We start from the raw sequence: 20,000 nt of genomic DNA, 5'->3' as shown, positions 1-20,000 counted from the left end.
CCCTCAAACCAAGAAACACAAAACCTCATTATGAAAGACAAAATTGTGCAAAAATAATCTAAGATTTTCTCCTATCGAATTTGGGATGCTTACTAACGCTTGCTGAATCAGTGAATGAATACATGAGTCAATCGAGCGATGATGCCCAAAACACATCAAGGCTCTCCACCACTGTGAACAGAAACACTCAGTGTTTTTGACGTGTCAACACATCTTCAGGGTCGAGGGGGCAGAGACGATGGAGCAAGAGGAGAGGCCCACTCAGAGAAGAGTTGGCTTCCAGAATTTCACACACTTTATTCCTGACCCAGTTTCAGGGTACCCGTGGAGTTGAGAACATTCCAAAACCCCTCCTACAGTGGATAGTGTTAGAGAAATACAGAGCCAAGACTCACATCACACATTATTCTCTGTGAGTAAGTTGAACAATTTCAGGATATTTTTAACTCTCTGCATTTTTTTTTTTTTTTTGCATTCAGATGCATGTTGCATTCAGATCCTATTGGTGCAGGAAGTAAGAACTTAAATGATACCCTACAAACCTTGAAAAGCTAATTCACCTAATTCACCTAAATAAGGCATGCTGTAGACTTATAGTTCTGAAAACTTGGACTGCAGATTAAAAAAAAAAAATTCTGTTACTGAAATATCCCCCACTGAAACCCTTTAGTGGAAGAACATCCTTAATAAGGAAGCTTCGATCCTGGGAAAGATGATGTGAGGTGAATTGATATATTGGCTGATTTTCCCATGAAACAATGATACAACTGAACATTGTTTTCTTTGCCAAAAGCTAAAGGAACCCCTTTTATAGAAATGCCCAGTCAACCAGAAAACTGCAGGAGGAGCGCCCTATGAAAGGTCAAGTGTTCTACAGGATATACAAACCACTTGAGCGGGTGACAGAGATGACATGGGGAAAAAGCAATAGAAATGTGACAGAGAGCGCCAGTCCCTAATGTGCTCAGTTCTTAACTAATTTCACAATTTCTGGAAGGGGCAAGGAATGCAGGCAAGCTTTTTTCTTTGGGGAGATTCTGACACTGCAGCCGTTAGAATTCGATAGCCCTGCTCGAATTCTGGAATTCCTACTTTTGAGTCTCCCATAGAGACTGAGGGAAACCAGTTTTATTGCATCAGTCATGAGAAACACCACTGACTGAGGCCGATCAGCTTTCTCCCTGCACCCTCTGCCCTAGCTTTTCTCAGCTCAGCGTCACCTCCTCCTCCCCCCCTCCCCCTCCTCCTCCTCCTTCTATAGTTTGTTTCAGCAAAGTAGGAATTCTTGCTGGTCTTATCCCCACCTCTTGGTGAGATGCAGAATGGAGCCCTGTTGGGTGGGATGGGGGAACAAACCATCCTGCAGTTGGGAGGGACGAGGGCCCATGGGGAAGAGAGCAGACAGCCAGACCATGCCCTCCCTGCTGGACTCCTGTTAACACCACCGATTGCAGGGTAACTGCCAAGGTCAACAGGAAGGGCTGTACGGGGCTGCTTGCAGGTAACGGGCCAATGATTCCAGAGGTCCCATCGCCATGACTCCCACGCAGTGCAGACCATCTGTAAGGCTTCTCAGTTTATTTAACTTTTCTGCAAGGCAGAGGGAAGCCTAACTGGACAGGAAACCACCCAGTTGGCTCCCTAGCCTTCCGTTCCTTATCTTCCCTCTTTTGCCCTCCAGAGGAACAACAAAATAGCCAACAACCAACAAAACCCAGAGCCAGAAAGGAGGCTCCTCACAGATTGAATCAAACCGACAGATCTTCTCTTTTGCCGCACTTAGGAGCAGCGAAGGGAAAGGCTGCCATGCCCTTCATTGTCATCTCTTTGTTGCTATTGTTCATTGTTATTTGACTGGCATATCCCCTGACACAAATATTATGCATCACACTTTGTGTTAGCCTGTAGAGGAAAAATGTATCATAATTGCAGCAACGTCTATTTTAGAAAAGACAAACTGAGTGTGTTTTCCTTAAATAAATGAAAGCCCGCACAGTTGATAGCACTTTCTAGATTGACTTTGCATGCATACCCAGTCAATGGTTCAGGCCGTGTTTCCCCAGCGGAGTGGAGAGTTGGACTCATTGTCTGCACGTCCTTAGTCAAATGTGTTCATTAGGGTCCTCACTCCAGGCCCCAAAGGGGATTCTGCTCTATCTTGAAACGTGCTTTTCTCTCTTCCATCTCCTTAAAGTTAAGAACAATATCATTCATCATTACACCTAGGTCCTAAGAAATTTTAGATCTTAAAACTTTGAAACATAGATAGGAACTTTTCAAAAAGCCTATTAATCCTAAATATGTTCCCAAGTATGTATAGTATTTATTCTTTTCAACTGTCCTAACAATCGATGTATTTTTAGATGGATTAGCTGGCTCACTACCGTTGATCCACATAGCTTGACCATTGAAGCATACTGCTCTTAGCTTTAAATTCTGGCCAGAGGCTTGGTTATGTTAGTGTCCATTGTCACAGTGAGTGGGACCGAGTCATAAGAAGAATGCGGATGAATAAAAGGAAACTGGCTCTTTATCCTCATATACGAATTATGTGTTAAAATGCCAGGGCTATTTTTAATCCTTATTTAATAATATGGCCTGATACCAACTGAAGGCTTTACATGGAGATGAAAAGCTTATTTCCTTGTAATATTCTCACAAGGAATTATTACAACAAAGGAACACCTTGTTCTGGAAAGCTGTTTAATGATGCAGCCTGTTTTTCATATACCCTAGTGGTGTACATTCTTGAAGGACTGAGAATATTCCAATCCCTATAGAGACTCAAGGGGGAAAATGTCACTCACCGAATGGAAGAGCTGGCCACAGAGCCCTCCTTCCTGTGCACCGGCCCCCAATCTCGGAACTGCTTTAAAGCACTCCGGACCTCTCACCTGGTCCTATCTTTCCACCTCCATAGACTTCACCAGCTTAGGAGAGACATAAGCCACATGTCCCAACTACCCATTACCAAGTAACAAATTACCCCAAACTTAGCAGGCCAAAGTCTGTTTTATTATAATCTCATGATTTTGTGAGTCCAGAATTCAGACAAGGCTTGACTAGGTGGTCCTTCTATTCCATGTGGCATTAACAAAGGTCGCTCAGTGGTGTTCAGCTGGAGGATGGGCTGGTCTGAGGGCTCCAAGACAGCTTCACACACTTGTCTGGCATCTTGCTGGCGTGGCTGGAAGGTGGCCTCAGCTGGGACTGGCAAATGGAGCCCCTACAGGCAGCCCTGCCAGCATGGGGGCCTCAAGATGGTCACAGAACAAGGCAGGAGCTGCACAGCCTTTTAGAATGAAAATCACACAGCATGGCTCCCAGCGTATTCTACAGGTTACCAAGTGTCACAAAGGTCAGGCCAGGTTCAGAGGGGGGAGAATCAGAGCCCGTTTCTCAAAGGGAGGAGCGTCAAAGACTTTGCAGCCATCTTGAATCCACCACATTATATGAATTTCAGGGTGTGCTGAAATGTTCAAATAATTTATTTATAGATCCAGTTCTTTACTAATGTAAACCGGTTTAAAAAAAGTTTAGCAGTGCCTAAAAGCAATGGAGGTTTTTTGGGTTTTTGCGGGTTTTTTTGTATTCATTGATGGGCAGAGAAGTGTATCTGCCGGGCTTACTACAGCAAATCTCAATATCTGCAGACTGGCAGAGCAATCTTACTTTATTGCTGCCGTTTATGATGCAAAGAATCATAACATATCGGTCAAAATGGCAGATGACAAAAAAGGCCCCCATCCATAGCTGATGTGTTAACACCTCTGAGTTTTCTTAAGTATGGAATTCTTTCTTTGGGGAGTTAAATGACACAAAGAAGCCATTGAGTGCAACCCAAACCTTCATCCAGTCTGACCGTTTATGGGACTAGAGGTCAAACAAAGGGAGCAAAGTTGGGGGAGAGATTAAGTCTTTCCAAGAGTCTTTGAACTCACCGCCTCCAAGGCCCTGACACCGAGAGCACCAGAAAAGTGTTAATTTTCCTCATTTGGGGAGAAAGGCTGGTGGCCCTGGATGTCCAGACCACAACACCTTTATTCTGTGCAGCCTTCAAAGCACATGACAGCTGGGATATGCTGGAAGTCTTAGGCAGGCACGTGGCCACTGTCCGAAGGGCCCCATCAGAACCCCTGGGGTGCCTCCACCCAGGGATGACTCCTGATTCCTCATCCCCACACCACACTGGGGGCACCGCTAGGGGTCCTGTGAGGTTCTTCCTACCAGACTGCAGCATCCTAAGCCCACAGGAGGTTTAGAAAAATACAAACATAAAGCCAGAATGGGTTGAGGCTTTCTCCTCTCCCAGCAGCTGGCCCCCTGTGCAGAGTCCCGCTGGCCAGAGGCAGAATCCCACAGCTTTATCAAAGGAGACCCAACTCTCCTCCAGGGCAGCTCTGAACTCGCACACTCAGAAACAAAAAGGGGGCACTGAGCCTAGTGTCTCCCTAATCACTTAATCACCACTGTATTTCTTCTCCTTTGTAAGAATAAATGGCTGCGTCTTAGGGACAACAAAGAAATGACCATAGAAAGGGCATATGGAGTGGCCCAGATCTTGGCTCAAGGCCCTCTGTGCTTGTGAACTACGGCTTATATGGTGTTTGTATGGTATTAAGATGTGCTGTGGTAAATCCTGCAGATACATTGCTCTGCCCATCAATGAATACAAAATAAAATAACTCCATTGCTTTTAGGTACTGCTAAACTTTTCTTAAACGAGTTCAAGTTAGCAAAGAACTGCATCTACAAGTAAATGATTTGAGCATTTCAGCACACCCTGAAATCATATAATGTGGTGGATTCAAGATGGCTGCAAAGTCTTTGACCCTCCTCCCTTTGAGAAACGGGCTCTGATTCTCCCCGCTCTGAACCTGGCCTGACCTTTGTGACACTTGGTAACCAGTAGAGTAGGGTGGGACCCATGCTGTGTGGTTTTCATTCTAAAAAGTTATGCAGCTCCTGCCTTGTTCTGTGACCATCTTGAGGCCCCCATGCTGGAGGGGCTGCCTGTAGGGGCTCCATTTGTCAGTCCCAGCTGAGCCCACCTTCCAGCCACGCCAGCAAGATGCCAGACAAGTGTGTGAAGCTGTCTTGGAGCCCTCAGACCAGCCCATCCTCCAGCTGAACACCACTGAGCGACCTTTGTCACTCTCCCCCATTTTGGTCTTCAACTGTATTCCTTACTATAGGCTCCTGCTGTAGAAATGGAAAGGTAAAAGTGATTTTCAACATGCACAGTACTTTAATAGTTGTTCAATGACTGTGCTCAGAAAAAAGCTAATGTCTGTAAATGCAGTCTGACTGGTGAGGCATTGCTGGCTTAGATGGAAAGAATTTATGGGATTATAAAATTTACATTCTGCAAAATACATCATTAAAAACTGACCACCCAGTTTTTTCCACTCTCTATAGTAGCCACGCTTTACGTTGCCATCATTCATAGACCCATCCCTGGCACACAGCACAATCTGCCAAATAGAGGGGAATGCAGCAGAAGGGCAGAGCCCGTGCAGTCGGAGAGCTAGAGGTCAAATTTGCCTTTTAAGGTGGTCACTGCCCAGCCTGCCATCCTACCCTTCCCACCCGTCCAGGAACCCCCCGGGCTCCCCTGCCTCACACAGTATTGCAATTGGTTCCTTCTGGATCATTCTCCAGGCTTAAGGTTCCAGAAACGCAGGAGCTGTGTTTGTCACTGTTGTAACCTCAACCCCAAGCACAAAGTATGACTCATGACAGGTACTCAATATTTGCTTTAAATAGCCACTTGGGTCCAAAACACCACTTGGCAGTTTGGAAGACCTCCCCACATCAAAGCAGTCAACTCTCACATGGATAGCCAAGTGCAGAAGGGAAGAGAAATGGTGAGTTGGGGGCAGAGTCCACAAACCTAGTAAAAATTAGAGAATTTTTTTTTAACCTGATGATTTCTTGCGTGCATATATAAGATTAGATTTACCCTCACAGACTGAGTAAGTATACGTCAACATGGTCTGTGTTTCTTCACGGAGCTACCCTCTCAAACGATTCAAATTTTCTTTCCAAACAACTTTTGCTATCTGTGTATTTCAGCTCTCCCTCTCACTCATAAACATGGCTGTGGGTAGGCTTCCACAGCCCCACAGACCTCTACAAATAGGATTTGTCATCATTCTCTATAAATCTTGGTCAATTCTTTCAACAGATGGGAGCATAAACAGAACATCTGGCTAGAAGACACAACCTTGGAAACAATATTTTGATATCACTTCATCATAGATGATTACTTTTCACCACGGTTTTTATTGGCTGGAATCAAATTCATTTCGGTAGACGGCAAGCCAAGATCAAAGTGAGACAGCCTACATTTTCAGCTGGAGCAGTGTGGGCGTGAAATGATCCTGCTGTCTATGCATTGTAAACTTTGTTTTGAACAGGAATTCTTAGATGTAAGAAGGAGTTTGATCCTGAAGGACATGTGCTTCATAAAACGCAACCTGCTAATTAAAAAGAAAAGGAGAAAGGCAGGACTTGAAATACCTAATCCCCCAGGATTTAGGACATTATAGAATATAAAGCAAAACAGAGAATTTAAAGATTCCAGTAAATGAAGTGAACATTTCTAAAAGCGCTATCAATCTATGATTTGTTTTCCCATGCATCAATTAGAAGAAATTACTAAGACTAAAATGATAAATTGCTCCAGGACAAATAGTCAAAAGGGCCCCATAAAAATATATGCAACTCATATGACCAACAAAGGTCAAATTTCCTTAATATAAAAATCAAGAAGGATAAGGCGAAAAGGCAATTTAAAAAATGGGCCAAGGGCATAAATAGCCAACTCACATAAACAGACACCAGCAGTTTTTAAATATATAAAAGTATACTCAGTCTCATGCATACTAAAATAGATGTGAATTAAATGACAGTGGGCATCTTTTTTCATCTCTTAGATTCAAAAAGTTGGGTAATACACTGAGCAGGGAAGGTTGGTGAGGCAAACATGGCACTCATAGCGTGTCAGGGGACAGCTACTTGTATAGCCTCTTTGAAGAGGAAATTTGATAAAGCTTATCAAAATCTTAAATAGGCATGTCCTTTCCCCTAGCACTACCATTTCTAAGAATTTAAGTTCCGTGTATGATTGTACATCTGTCGGGGGACATTCACTACAGCATCGTTTAACATATCAAAAAGAGGAAACTACCTAAGCATCCATCCTTGGGGAACTGATTGTAGAGAAATATCCCTAGAAAACTACGAAATCTTTAACAAGAATGTGAGAGAGCTACAGACCAATAGGGAATGATTTCTAGGATATGCTGTTAAGTAAAGAAAGCACGCTGTAACCCAAAATACACCCAGTGTACTACTTTTTATGGAAAAAAAGAAAAAGGTAGGTATGGTATTTTTAAAAATGTGTCCACAAATTCTTTGACTTTCTCTTTAAAAGGTGGAGCTTAATTCCACTCTTCTTGAGGGCAGGACTTAGTGAATAGAATAAGGCAGAAGTGACTGCGTAACTTCTGAGATTAGGTCATAAAAGGCATTATGGCATCTCCTCTCTTGAGTCCCTTCTCTGGGGAGAGCCAGACGACATATTGTGAGGACACTAGAGCAGCCCCATGGAGAGAGTCTAAGTGGTGAGGAATTGAAGCTCTTGCCAGCAAAAATGTGAGTCAGCCATCTTCCCTTCCTACCAGCATTAATTGGGTGCTTATTGTGTGCCAGACCCTAAGCTGGGGGCTGGGAGAACAATGATGAGCAAAAACTATACGGTCCCTCCCACTGCAAGTTTCACCCCAGTGGAGATGTTCCATGCACTTGATATATATAATACATTGCTCAGTCTCTGTTTTCTGTGCTAGATGGTAAGTTCTGTAAGGGTGAGGACCTTGTCAGTCTGAGGGACACTGTGTCTCCAGACTCTAGCACAGTGCCTGATACACAATCAGTGATAAATCCACATGTGCTGAGTTAATGGATTAATCTAGAGCAGTGTGATCCACTTGAACCTAAAATGTGGACCAGAGTTTGGATTTTACACGCTCCTTCAAATTCTAGGTTTTATTTTTCTGTGTATCTGAAACAACAGGGTAAATTTCCATGCTTAAAGAACCCTGTGTGGCGTTTTTGAAGGTTTCCTGTGGATCATCAGATGCTCAAGGAGGTAAGATATCTGAGTGGGCTGAATGGAAAAGAGCTGGCCACATGAAACTGAAGAGATAAAGGAGACCCCATGTGAGGAGCTCAAGCTGAAGGTGAAACACAATTGCTCACTTACTCCTATGAGTCCAGTGCACACGGCCCACCAGCCCAGGCAAGGGCAGGATGATCTGCACACATGGCAGGGCAGAGCTGCAAATTTCCACAGCCCCAAGGGGATTCTAGCATCTTCCAACTTTGCTACCAAGAAGTCTTCATGGAGAAGAGTAGCTCCAGCCCTTTCACAAGGAACACTAGACTGGGACAGTGGAGAACAGGGCTTGTGTCCAGCTTCTCACTAGCTGAGTCGCCTTCAATCATCCATCCATCCATCTGGCTATCTACCTATCATTACCAAACAGCACTGATCGAGGGCCTCCCATGAGCCAGTGCCATGCCAGACGTCTCAGTCAGTGTGGTGAGAGGGGTCCCTACTCCCAGTGTGCATGTGTGTGCCCATGTGTGTAAGAGGTGAGCAAAACATGACGTTCTACCTCGGTTTCCACCCCAAACAACCCTGTATGATTTCATGTATGCAATTTGTGAGCAAGTTGTATAAGACAATTAGAAAATAAATTACCAAAAAAATGTCATTTTTTAGGGAGAATGAAAGTCGCAGAAATGCATCTTTGCTCATTTCCCTTCAGAACACATAGTCCACACACAGTTAGGAAAATAACATCTCCCTTCAAGCTCCTTGAAGACCAAGCCCCAGAGAACAGGTCTTAACCTGCTCTCTGCCTGGGAGGTGTGCACAGAGAGCTAAAGCCTACTGGTCTACCAGGCGTCAGTCAGATGCTGGGACATGTTCCCAGCCCCCTCCATCCCTCCACGTGGTGTGCCATCGCCTGGGTGGCTCTATTTATTTATTTTTTGGGGGGGGGGGGTGCATTCTTGAGTGATAATGCTTATTCAAAGGCCATGATTTTACTTTCTTCCATCACCAATTTCACCTCTCTGGAGAACTCAAATGTGATGGCAAATGCAAGCTCTCGAGCTCAGCAGGAATTACCTGTCTGTAATCAAATGTATGGTGTCCAGCACACAACTTACGAAATTCTTAGATTCTGACCCAGGATTCTTGACTGGTCACGCTGAGGTTTTTTAAGTCATGTGAAATTTGCCAGGAAATCCATACCTCAGACTGTCCCACCGCTAGACCCTGCCTGCAAATATACAGGCGGGATTAGAAGAACGAAACCTGTAAGCAAGACTTCCTTGGTGACAAAATCCCCTCAGCTGCTGAAGTCCTTAATTTATCCTTCGTTGTTGGTATTTTGTCTGTCGTTTTGTTATGAAGTTATTATGTTGCTGCCCTTTGTTGTTATGAGTAAAGAAGAAAAGAATCTTCTTAATATATTGCAAGGTTACCCTATAATTTGATGACAAGTAATTAACACTTCTTTGAGAAAACAAAACTAAAAATTAGCATGATCAGCAATTAATTTACCATACAATAATTCAAGGAGGTTTTCCTTGGCCTGTTCTAGACATTTCTGGCTCTTTTATACCCAAAAATACATTCTTGCCTACTTATAGAATAAAACAAAATGACAAATTAAGAAGATAACTTTCATAAAGATGGGGACTATAAACCATTGGGTGGCTAAAATTAGAAGTAGATTTTATTATTATGTGTTACTGGGCCATATGTCATTACTTTCTGGTATATTTGTAACCAACATGTTTATTTCAAAATAGGAAGAAATGTAAAAGTTCACAAATAGAATATGGGCTAATGAATTTAAAACTGTGTTTACCAGGCTGTCCTATGAAGGCTAGGAGAATGTTTAGAAGAACATGCAGTACTCTCCTTAAAGAACAGTGGTGTGAATATACACTCCAGCGATGGCATAGAAAACCCACCACGACACACTTGCCTTGACATGTTTACAAAACCTAGAAGGTCAGGTGTCCACTATGGAATACAGAGTCAAATAAAGTGGAGGCCAAAGAAAGAAGGTAGAAAGGTCTAAATCTGGCAAAAAAAAAAAAATATCCTACTTTGAACTGATTTAAAGATTTTAAATCAAGTATTAAAAACTCAAAATACATAACAGTCTATAGAGCTTTTGCTTGATTTCTGTTGTGAAGTCTTCTGTTTTGTTTTTTAAAGAAAATCATGAGTAGGATAAGAAGAAAGTGAGATGCACCTATGAGGCACCTCTTAAAGGATCCTCAGAAGTCATATCAAGCAGTAGTTGCTTGAAAATTAATCTATTTCGAGATATGTTTATTTCCTTAAAGAAAAAAAAAAGACAAGGATTGAGCACCAAGCTAATCATCAGAGCACAACATTCCGGATACGCTCTCCACGCCCTGCCTCTTGCCTCTGCTGACACGAACTACCCCTGCGCAGAATCTGAGAAAACGGCTTGTTTTTACTTTCACAACACTCTTAGCCCCCAAGAATGGAGGTAATTAGGTACCTAGAGAGATTTGCCCTCAAAAAAAACTAATAAAGTTTCAGGGATGGAATAGGAAGGAGATTGTTTCTTGCAAAATCAATGAAAGTCGATGGGAGCAGAGTAGACGTAACAATAAGAACCCACACTATACTATGTTTATTTCAAGCCAGTTCGAAGTGCTTTATACTGTCTAATTCTTGGATCCCCACAACAATCTCATAGGGTAGATACTGTCATTGTCCCTATTTTAACCATAAGCAACAAAGGCACAGGAAGGTTAAGTAATTGCCCAAGGTCACACAGCAAGAAAGCAGCAGAGCCAGGATTTGATCCCAGACCTACTGGCCTATGTCCGTGCTATTGATACCACAGTATACTACCTCATGCAGGCAGCCACCCATTCAAAGCTTCATCCCGTTCCAGACCTGGGCTCCACATCAGAGATATAAGATGAACTGCACACAGTCAAGGGAAGAGATACAGCATGCAGAGTGTATGAGTGGAGCTTAACAGAGGGACACCCAACCCAGACTGGGGTTGGAAAAGGCTCCCCAGAGGAGATGACGCTGTGCTGAATCTTGGACACACAGCAGATAACAAGGCAGGGGGTCGAGGGAGGGGCAAGGGGGAGGAAGCTCGATTCAGGCAGAGGGTATGGCACTTAAAAAATTTCAAGGCAGGAAAGAATGTGGTTCTCTCAAGGAAAAGTAAGTAATGCGCTACACTGGCATAGCAGTACCACAGGTGACAAAGGGTGGGGACGCCCAGGGAATGTCATAGAGGCAGGAATAACATCATGAGGAGGCTTGTGGCCTGGCTAAGGCATGTGGATTTATCTGAAATTCTGCCACAAACAACTGAAGAATTTTACACTAAGAAACAAAATGATCAGATCTTTTATTCCTAGCTCATTGGCTATTGCGAAGGAACTAGGTGGAAGAAAGCCGAAAATGGAAGCAGAGAGACTAGTTCGGAAGCTGTATTTCAAAACTGTGACAAGAGGCTGGAATCACGTAACCAGGCGAGCAGAGCAACGGGAAATTTCTTAAACCAAGGAGCAGATTGGGGCACACACAGCAGCCGTGTATTCAGCTCTCGCCCTCCCCTAAGGGCCCTGCAGACTCCCAGCTCCCAGTGAGCTTCCTGGGGGTCGTCCCCTCAGGTTACGTCCCAACACAGAATCTTAAAATGTCTCAGGGTCTTAAAAATTGCTCAGAACAGCACCTTCTCAAGGGCAAAGTAATGCGTGCCCTTTCTTCTCTAACTCCTTTGCCACCCAAACACTTCTTGAAATTCTGATGTTAATCACTTTGGGAACATTTCGTTTTTTGCTTATTAGAATTTGCTTACATTTCAGTCAAGGAGTTTTAGGTCATAACTGGCTTCTACAAGCCTGAAAGTATTTTGGAAGGATTAAGATCCAACATGCAATGCACATTCTTGACCTTATTATCTGCTGTTTTCCCGGTCTGGCCAAAGGTCTTCAGAAAGCAGGTCTTTTTTTTTTTTTTAACAAATATCTTCACGTGAGCTGCCGCTGGGCCCTGCCCCTCATTTTAGATACCTTGTAGAAATGCCTACTTAAACTCAATACTTCCTCCGTCACGTCTGTGCAGATTCTTAAACAAAATCATTGCTCTCTTTCCATTTGAAGGAAGGTGGAAAATAGCACACAAAGGCAGATGATGTTCAAGTCACCACCGTCTTGTATTCTTCCAAAATAAATGTTAAAATGTCCACTAAACATTACAATATTTAAATAAACTTCCACCTTTCTCCCAAACATATCTCATCGATTCTACCAAAGTGGGATACGTTTTTGGAGCTGAAAACATTGGCCAGCTCTGGGCCTCTGGGATTTTGGAAGCACGCACATTTCTCACCTTACAACCTACTTGTTTGCATTTTTTCAATTCAAGTATTCGAGCTTCCTTCGGCAGAAATTGCTTTGAACATCAATAAGGGCGTGTCGCTTTTTATTTCTTTTTAAAGTTTACTCTTTAATAACTTCCTGTCTAGAATGGCCAGTTAGGATTTTCAGGACAAAGGACAGTGGGATGCTGGCCCCACATCCCCCTTTCCCCTCACTCCCACTCCAACTTCTTTGCTTCCAAACCATCTTGTCCTCCCCCAAACCCGCCTTTACTCTTCTCCATGAACCCCAGGCTGTCCCACCTCCCTCCCGTGAGCAGAAGCGACATTAAGGCACCCTCGCGGCGCTTCCCCCTTGGAAGACCAAGATTAGGGATGGGAGGGAGCGTCCCGGGAGTTGGAGGAAGCGAGCTTTACCTTCACAAAGAGAGTAATGTCGTGCTCCTGCCCCGGGGCCCCCTCCTCCGACGCCTCGCTGTCCTCCCCGCCGCCGTTCACCCGCGCCGCCGTCTCGTCGCCGCCCTCGGCGCTGCCCTCCTCCGCCAGGTGGTTGCTGAGCTCGGCCTCCGGCTCCGCGGCCCCCGTCGGCGTGGCCGCCTCCCCATCCGCGCTGCCGTCGAGGGGCTCCTTCTCGTCCCCGGCTGTAGCATCCTGGCCTGGCTCCTCCAGACCCTGCTCTCGCCTCTCCTTCTCTGTCTCCTCCATCTCCTCCTGGGCCCCACTCTGGTCCCCGTCCTCGCCAGCGTCTGCCCTCCCTTCCCCGGGAGCCGCTTCCTCCGACTCCTCTCCCCTGGGGGCCCCCGCCTCCCCCGCTGCACCCCGAGGCTCCGCCGCTAGCTCCCCGGGGCTGTGCTCCTCGCTCTCCGCCACTGCGGCCTCCATCGCCTCCGCCTGCGGCTGGGGGCTGCGGTGCCCTCCGTCCCGGGGCTCACCCTGGGCTCCGTGCGCCCCTCCCTCCGGCCCTTCCGCCGGCCCTTCCGCGTCCATGCTTGCCCCCGGCACCCCGGGCGCACCGCCTCCCGGTTCCTCCGGCCCGCGCTCCGCCTCCCCCTCCGCCTCGGGAGCCGCGGGGTCCCCGGGCTCCCCCTGAGCCTCCTCCGCGGCCTCGCTCTGCGCGCCGCGCTCGAGGCTCGCCTCCTCCACCTGCTCCGCGCCGCTCGCCGCTTCCCCTCCCGGGGGTGCCTCGGGGCCCGCAGGGACGCCCTCCCCGGCCTCCGCCTCGCCCTGCGCAGCCCGCGCGCCCTGCGTCTCGGGCCCCACGTCCCCGCCCGCGCCCGGCGCCAGCTCGCCCGCGCGCCCTCCGGCCGACCCCGCGCCTTCTCCCTCCTTCCCCGCGGCCGTCGCGGCTGCGTCCGCCCCCTCGGCCCGCTGCGCCCCCTCGGCGCCCTCGCCGGCCTCCTCCCCCTCCGCCTCCGGGCCGGCGGCCTCCTGCTCGCCTAGTCTCTCCGCCAGAAGCGCCGAGCCCGCGGGCGGCCCCTGGGGACCCGGGGCGCCCCCCTCCGGCTCTGTGGCCTCGGCCATGGCCGTAGATCCCAGTCCTTGACCGGAGACCCTTCCTTGACGCTGCTGAAGGGGCAGGTGGCGCTGGACAAAGGGCGCGGCGCGGGTGGCCACTGCGCCCCCTCGGAGAGGACGCCGGGCTCCGGGCTCTGAAGGCGCCCGGCCGTGCGCTGGACGCGCAAGGCGAAATCCGCTCCGCCCCGAGACACTGTGCCTCTTCTCCCGGATTTAAGCTCTCTAGACTCTTCTCCTCGGCTCGTGCTTCTCCCCGGCTCCGCGTCTGCTTCCCACCCGGACCCTAATTCCGACCCGGGGTCCCTGGAGGCGGTGGGCCGCTGCGCTCCTGCACCCTCTGACGTGCCTGGCCCGCTGTCCTGGGGTTGACCAGAAGTCCTTGGTGCCAGCTCCATCCGTCTGGGGCTTGGGCGGGGTTTGCACCCCCGCCTTTTTGCTTGTTTGAAAGGCCTGGAAGCCTAGCCAATGATAGCCTTTCTCATGGCCCTTTAGATTTCAGTGAAAAGATCTGGGCCGCTTGGGTATTTTCTGTAACAGCCTCAAGTTCCAGAGCCATTTAAATCACCCCCCAAACATACAGTCCCACACCCAAACACCTAATCCCCGCTTACCCAGGAGCCAAGTTTTAAGCTCAGCTGGTACCCAACTGAAGATGCCCATGTCGTGTCTCCGTGTCCAAGAGCAAGGTGGCGGATCCTGGAAGAAAGAAGAGGAGGCTACACCGCCACCTTCCAATTTCTGCAAGGCCCTCCTGAGAAGTTCCAGAGGCCCCGATATAGAAGCAGAAGGAGCCAGTCGAGGTGCTCTGGTCAGGAATGGGCTGTGTTGTGCTCAACCTCGCCCGATACAAAGGGTCCCGTGATGGGAGAAGGTTACATCCTTCATCTCTCTAGTTCCTGAAGCCCCTAAAAGTCTGTTTATCTTGCGGATTCTCCTAGATTTTCTAAACCTTTGCCCAGTGCTTCACCCTCAAAGTTGTGTGTTAAAAGCTTGGGGAGCAGAAAATACAAGATTTGACAGAGGAGAGCTGTGGAATTCACTGGGTTAGGAATTTCCCAAGATCGCAGACTAGACATCTTGTCCCTAATAAAAGAAGTTATGATGAAAACTGTGTAGTAAATTTGTCATGAGCTAGGCTAGATCTTGTGGGTTACGGTGAGGAATGGGTTGCCCAGTCTACATGTGATGGAGCAAGGATCCCAACTCAAGACTGTTTTGAGTTGTCAGGCTCTTGATGGCTTTCATACTGCCCTGAGACACATTATCGGATCAGGACCACAGAGGATTCTGTTATCACTAAAAGGTCAGGGGGTGTCTTTGATGTGGCTTGGAGTCACACATTTGGCCCATCATCAGGATGTTTCCCTTTAATTCCCATTGCCAATCACTGATTGGTAACAAAACAGGAACCCAGTTTCACCCAGATTCATGCTACCTTTCTCCAAGGTTGTGCCCTGTCTGGGAAGGAACAAGAAGAAGCTTCATCATCACAAAGCACTCACACATGTGAGCTAGACAGACATGTCAGATCCAGATCCTGCTCTGCAGAAGCTCCAGGCACCTAGAAAAGAAATCCTGCTCCATTCACAAGGCGAGAAAACAGCCATCAGCCTTATTTCTTAAGGAAGAGTGAAGCCAGCACATTCAGCCCCAAACAGCAAACACAGTACAGGATTACAGTCCTTTATGCAAACCCCATGAGGCCAGATGTGCTATAGAAAACAGAATTCTTACAAAGATAACTGAGTGCTTATAGTCTATATTATGTAACACTGCACATAAACCTGTGATCAAACACATTAATATCCTGCAGTGAAACAGATGAAGATTCCCATCAGGTGGGATATGTAAAACCCATACATAGCTTTAGGTCTTCTCGTTGAAGTGCACCATCAAATGAGTTCTGGTCACTCTGGTTTTGCTTCCAGATGAGCTCCCCAAAAAGCTTGCCATTTTTCAGAGCCCTTTGGATTTCAGAATATATATAATGGATTTGGGTCCTGCGACCCATTGAAAGGTTCTAGGTATATTGCACTGGTTGGAAACATCCAAGATTAGTTACGTCTGTAAGTTTGCTCTTAATAACAAGTGGTCTCCAAGGCTCAACTTTCACACACACACACAAAAAAAACAAACAAATTAAAGGCACATACTTATGTGAATAATAATATTCCATAAACTTTAATTCAGGCAAAGTTGATAGAAACATCCCGATTAAAGGAAGGTAGGCATTTCTAGAAAAAGCTCCTTTTGAATTGAGCCGAGACGTGATTAACTAATCAATGCAGACTCCATCCAGTTGACTGGCTGGCTGAGAGCTGGCCCCAGTAGTGTGCTCGTAGGACAAAACACTAAGGGCTGGCCCCCGCAGCCGAGTGGTTAAGTTCCAGCGCTCTGCTTCCACTGCTGGTGCAGACGTAACACCGCTCATCAAGCCATGCTGTGGTGGCATCCCACATAGAAGAACTAGAATGACCTACAACTAGGATATACAACTATGTGCTGGGGCTTTGAGGAGGAAAAAAAAAAAGAATAGAAAGCCAACACTAATAAATTTTGTCCTGGTACCCAATCCTGTGTATCATGTAAGCTTTTTATTCTATAGGATTTGGACTTATTCCTTTATACTGTTTGGATTCATTTGCTCATGACATTGGCTCTCAAAATAACATCATTCCATCTGTAGAATGCAGAATCTCTCACTTTTTAGTGATAGTCTTAAGAAGGAATTTAAAACAATTTTATGTTATATAATTCTGAAAATTTCTTGGATTTTCTATAAGTAAACAAAATGTATTATTGTTAAATGAATACAGGCTCAATGCTGAAAATAAGAAAGACAGACAATAACTGAGCTCTTTACAGTTTTTCTCAAATGCCATTACCCACAATAAACACTTTCTCCATTTTTGAGCGAGAAAGACTGTTCTAGACACTGGGCATGCACGAATGAATAAGACTGAGAAGGTCCCTTCTTTGGCTTTGGAGTGGAGCAAAAATAAATAAGTAAACAATTAGCTAAATGCCTTTGGATAATATTAAGCTTTATATAGACAAATAGTCATGTGCATGCACACACTGAAAAGTTTAACTCCTTTCTCTCATGCCCACATCCAAACTTCCAGTAAATCCTGTTGTCCCCACTTTTTAGAATATATCCAGAATCCAATCTCTTCTCTCTACTTCCATTGCTACCACACTGACCCAGGCCCCCATCACCTCCTAACTGGTCTTACTTCTTTTCCCTTGCCCTCCCTCAGTCTGTTCTCCACCCAACAGCCAGAGGATCCTCCTTTGAAATCACAAGTCCACCCATGCCACTTTTATGCTTGAAACCTTTCAAAGGTTTCCTGTCTCGCACCAAGAAAGAGTCAAGTCTTTACACACCAAGTATGAGGTCCTATGAAATCAAGCACCCCAATCTCTTTCTGGCTTCATTGGCTCCTAACCAACCAGCCTCGATGGTTTCTAGAATTTACTGGGCATTCTCCTGCCTGGGTGCCCTCTATATCTTTGTAGCTCACCCTTTACCTTGTTGAGGTCTTTCGTGAGCTATTTTCTCTAAGCACCCTATTCTGTTTTATTTTAATTTTTTTGTGGTGATAACACCTAAGATCTACCCTCTTAGAATATACAATAAAATATTGTTAACTATAGTCACATTATTGTACATTAGATCTCCAAAAGTTATTCATCTCATGTAACTGAAACTTTGCACCCTTGACCAGCATCTCTGCATTTCCCGCTCCCCCAAGCCCTTGATAACCACCATTCCACTCTCTGTTTCCATGAGTTTGACTATTTTGGATTCCACATATATGTGAGATCATGCAGTATTCGTCTTTCTGTGTCTGGCTTATTTCACTTAGTGTATCCCCTCCAGATCATCCATGTCACCACAAATGGCAGGATTTCCTTCTTTTTTAAGGCTGAATAATATTCCATTGTGTGTGTATACCACATTTTCTTTATCCATTCACCCATCAAAGGACATTTATGTTGTTTGCATATCTTGGCTATTTTGAGTAATGCTGCCATGAACATGGATAAACACTCTATTTAAAACACACTCCTACTCTCTGTCACCTTTTTCTGCCTTATTTTTCCCCAAAGCAGTTATTTCCATATGACATCTAATATATTTTACTTACTTATTCTCTCCCTCCCCTGTTTCACCCCACTGGGATGGTGGTTCCATCGGTTTTTGCTTATCACTGCCTAGAACAGGACTGGGCACATAGGAGAAGCTCGATAAATATTTACTGAATGAATGAATACATGCATGCTTTCATATACATATGTATCAACCTGAACCAGTTTTCAAAAATACTGTTCTCAGTTGGTTTTATTCAACAGGGGACAAGCTAGTGTCACAAGACACACTGTTCACAGAAATTCTTATCTACTGACTTTGGTGAATACTTCAGCGAATACTTGTAATCATTAGCAAAGGCCGAGTCAGTTCATATAAAGAACACAAAAGGAAATACAGAATAAACAGAGTCGTGAAGGTGACAATGAAGTCACGAAGAGATTTGCACGTTGTTAACTCGGCAGCCAGCACCAGATTAGCTATTTAAATACCAAGGAGTGTTAAACATAGGTGACAAATTCAAGGATGGGAAGCAAGAGGCAAAAGTACTGATAGTTAAGTAGCTGTTAGTAATCATAGTTTTCCTACCATATATTACCAGGAATCATGAAGCAGGGCAATTCAGGGATTACAAAGAAAACCTCAAGGGCTTATAAATAAACAATTTAAAGGTTTGTTGTTTTTGCTGTTTTTCCAGAATGAACAGACTCGTTTCCACAGAGATCCCCTCTTTCTCTAGCTGGTCTCTGCTCCTTTCAGAAGAGCCCTTGGGATGATGATGTACTGATAACATTCAGATCACAGGATGCACTGATGGCAGAACAAAAGATTTCTCTTCAAACAGCTCTTCCTGCTCACCTAAGAATGGCCCCAAACCTGCCTGGCTTCGTTCAGTTCCTTTTAAAGATATACTAGAGTCAGAAGAAGGATGTCGCTGCAGAATAGGCTGAACCTAGGAGGCAGGGACTCAAGCACCATATAGCATCCTGCGAGACAATGAGAACATTACACAACGTGAACAATGCCGTGGTGAAATGGATGGGTTCTCAGGTCACATTGCCTGATTTAAATCTCACTTCGCCTTGTATTAACTGTGTGATCTTGACTAAGTTTTTCATCTAGAACAGTGGGTGTTGTAATAGGACCGTTTCCATTGTGAGTTTTAAGTCAGAGAATGTCCTTACCATACTCAGCACAGCTCTTGTTATTGTTAACATTACAACCTGGCTGTTAGTCTTGTCGCAGAGGGCAGAGTTATTGAGTCTTGACAGGATGGTATATTAAAGGGCTGGAAGAGCCACAGAGAACCAGAGTAACACTTCATTCCGCTTAGCCCGTGACAGTCCTGGGTTATGCCTGTTGTCTCAGCAGTGTGATCATAAGAGTGTGCCCTGTCACTCTCAAAAGCATCCTAATTTGGACAATGAATTATCTGGTCCCCCTACCTTGAACTCATCTAGCTAGTGAGAGTTTTGTCTGTTCTCTTTCCACACGCTCTTGCAGTTTTCTTAAAACAAACTAGATTTTGAACAAATGCTTATTGGATGATACAGGAAATTTTTAAAAAGAGAGAAAGAGAAGAAGAGGAGGAGGAGGAGGAGAAGGAGGAAGAGGAAGTGGCTGTTGGTGGGGGGAGGAGGAGAAGTCTCCAGAATTTTATCACCAACCACTTGCTGAAACCCCTTCTGGAAAGATAGTCTATAATCTCAAAGGAAAGACGGAGTGTTGTGGGCTTCAGATAGAATGTGGTCAGCCCCAGGAGAAGGACGGGGTGGGAGCGTATGTAGCTGTCATGACAAGCTGGCTTCTCATTCTCACGTTACCTTCACTTCTGACACCAGGAGCAGCCATAACAATCCTGCTGGAGATAGAAATATAAATATCCCTGAGCGTCATGACGTAAGTTTTTGTGCTCCCCCTTT

At 45.7% G+C, this 20,000-nt stretch overlaps 1 protein-coding gene across 1 annotated transcript in view; it reads right to left on the bottom strand.

Moving 5' to 3' along the window:
* Positions 1-14,215, bottom strand: part of CLIC6 (chloride intracellular channel 6) — a 40,590-nt gene extending 26,375 nt beyond the window's left edge. The window contains exon 1 of the mRNA XM_046648161.1: positions 12,888-14,215. Within this exon, the coding sequence (XP_046504117.1) occupies positions 12,888-13,991 (1,104 nt within the window). The 5' untranslated portion in view covers positions 13,992-14,215. The remainder of the gene's footprint in view (positions 1-12,887) is intronic.
* Between the last annotated feature and the right edge of the window lie 5,785 nt (positions 14,216-20,000).

This window comes from Equus quagga, chromosome 21 (assembly GCF_021613505.1).
Source record: "Equus quagga isolate Etosha38 chromosome 21, UCLA_HA_Equagga_1.0, whole genome shotgun sequence".
Lineage (NCBI taxonomy): Eukaryota > Metazoa > Chordata > Mammalia > Perissodactyla > Equidae > Equus > Equus quagga.
Note: the sequence above shows the minus strand (reverse complement) of the source record. Positions and strands in the feature narration are given on the sequence as shown.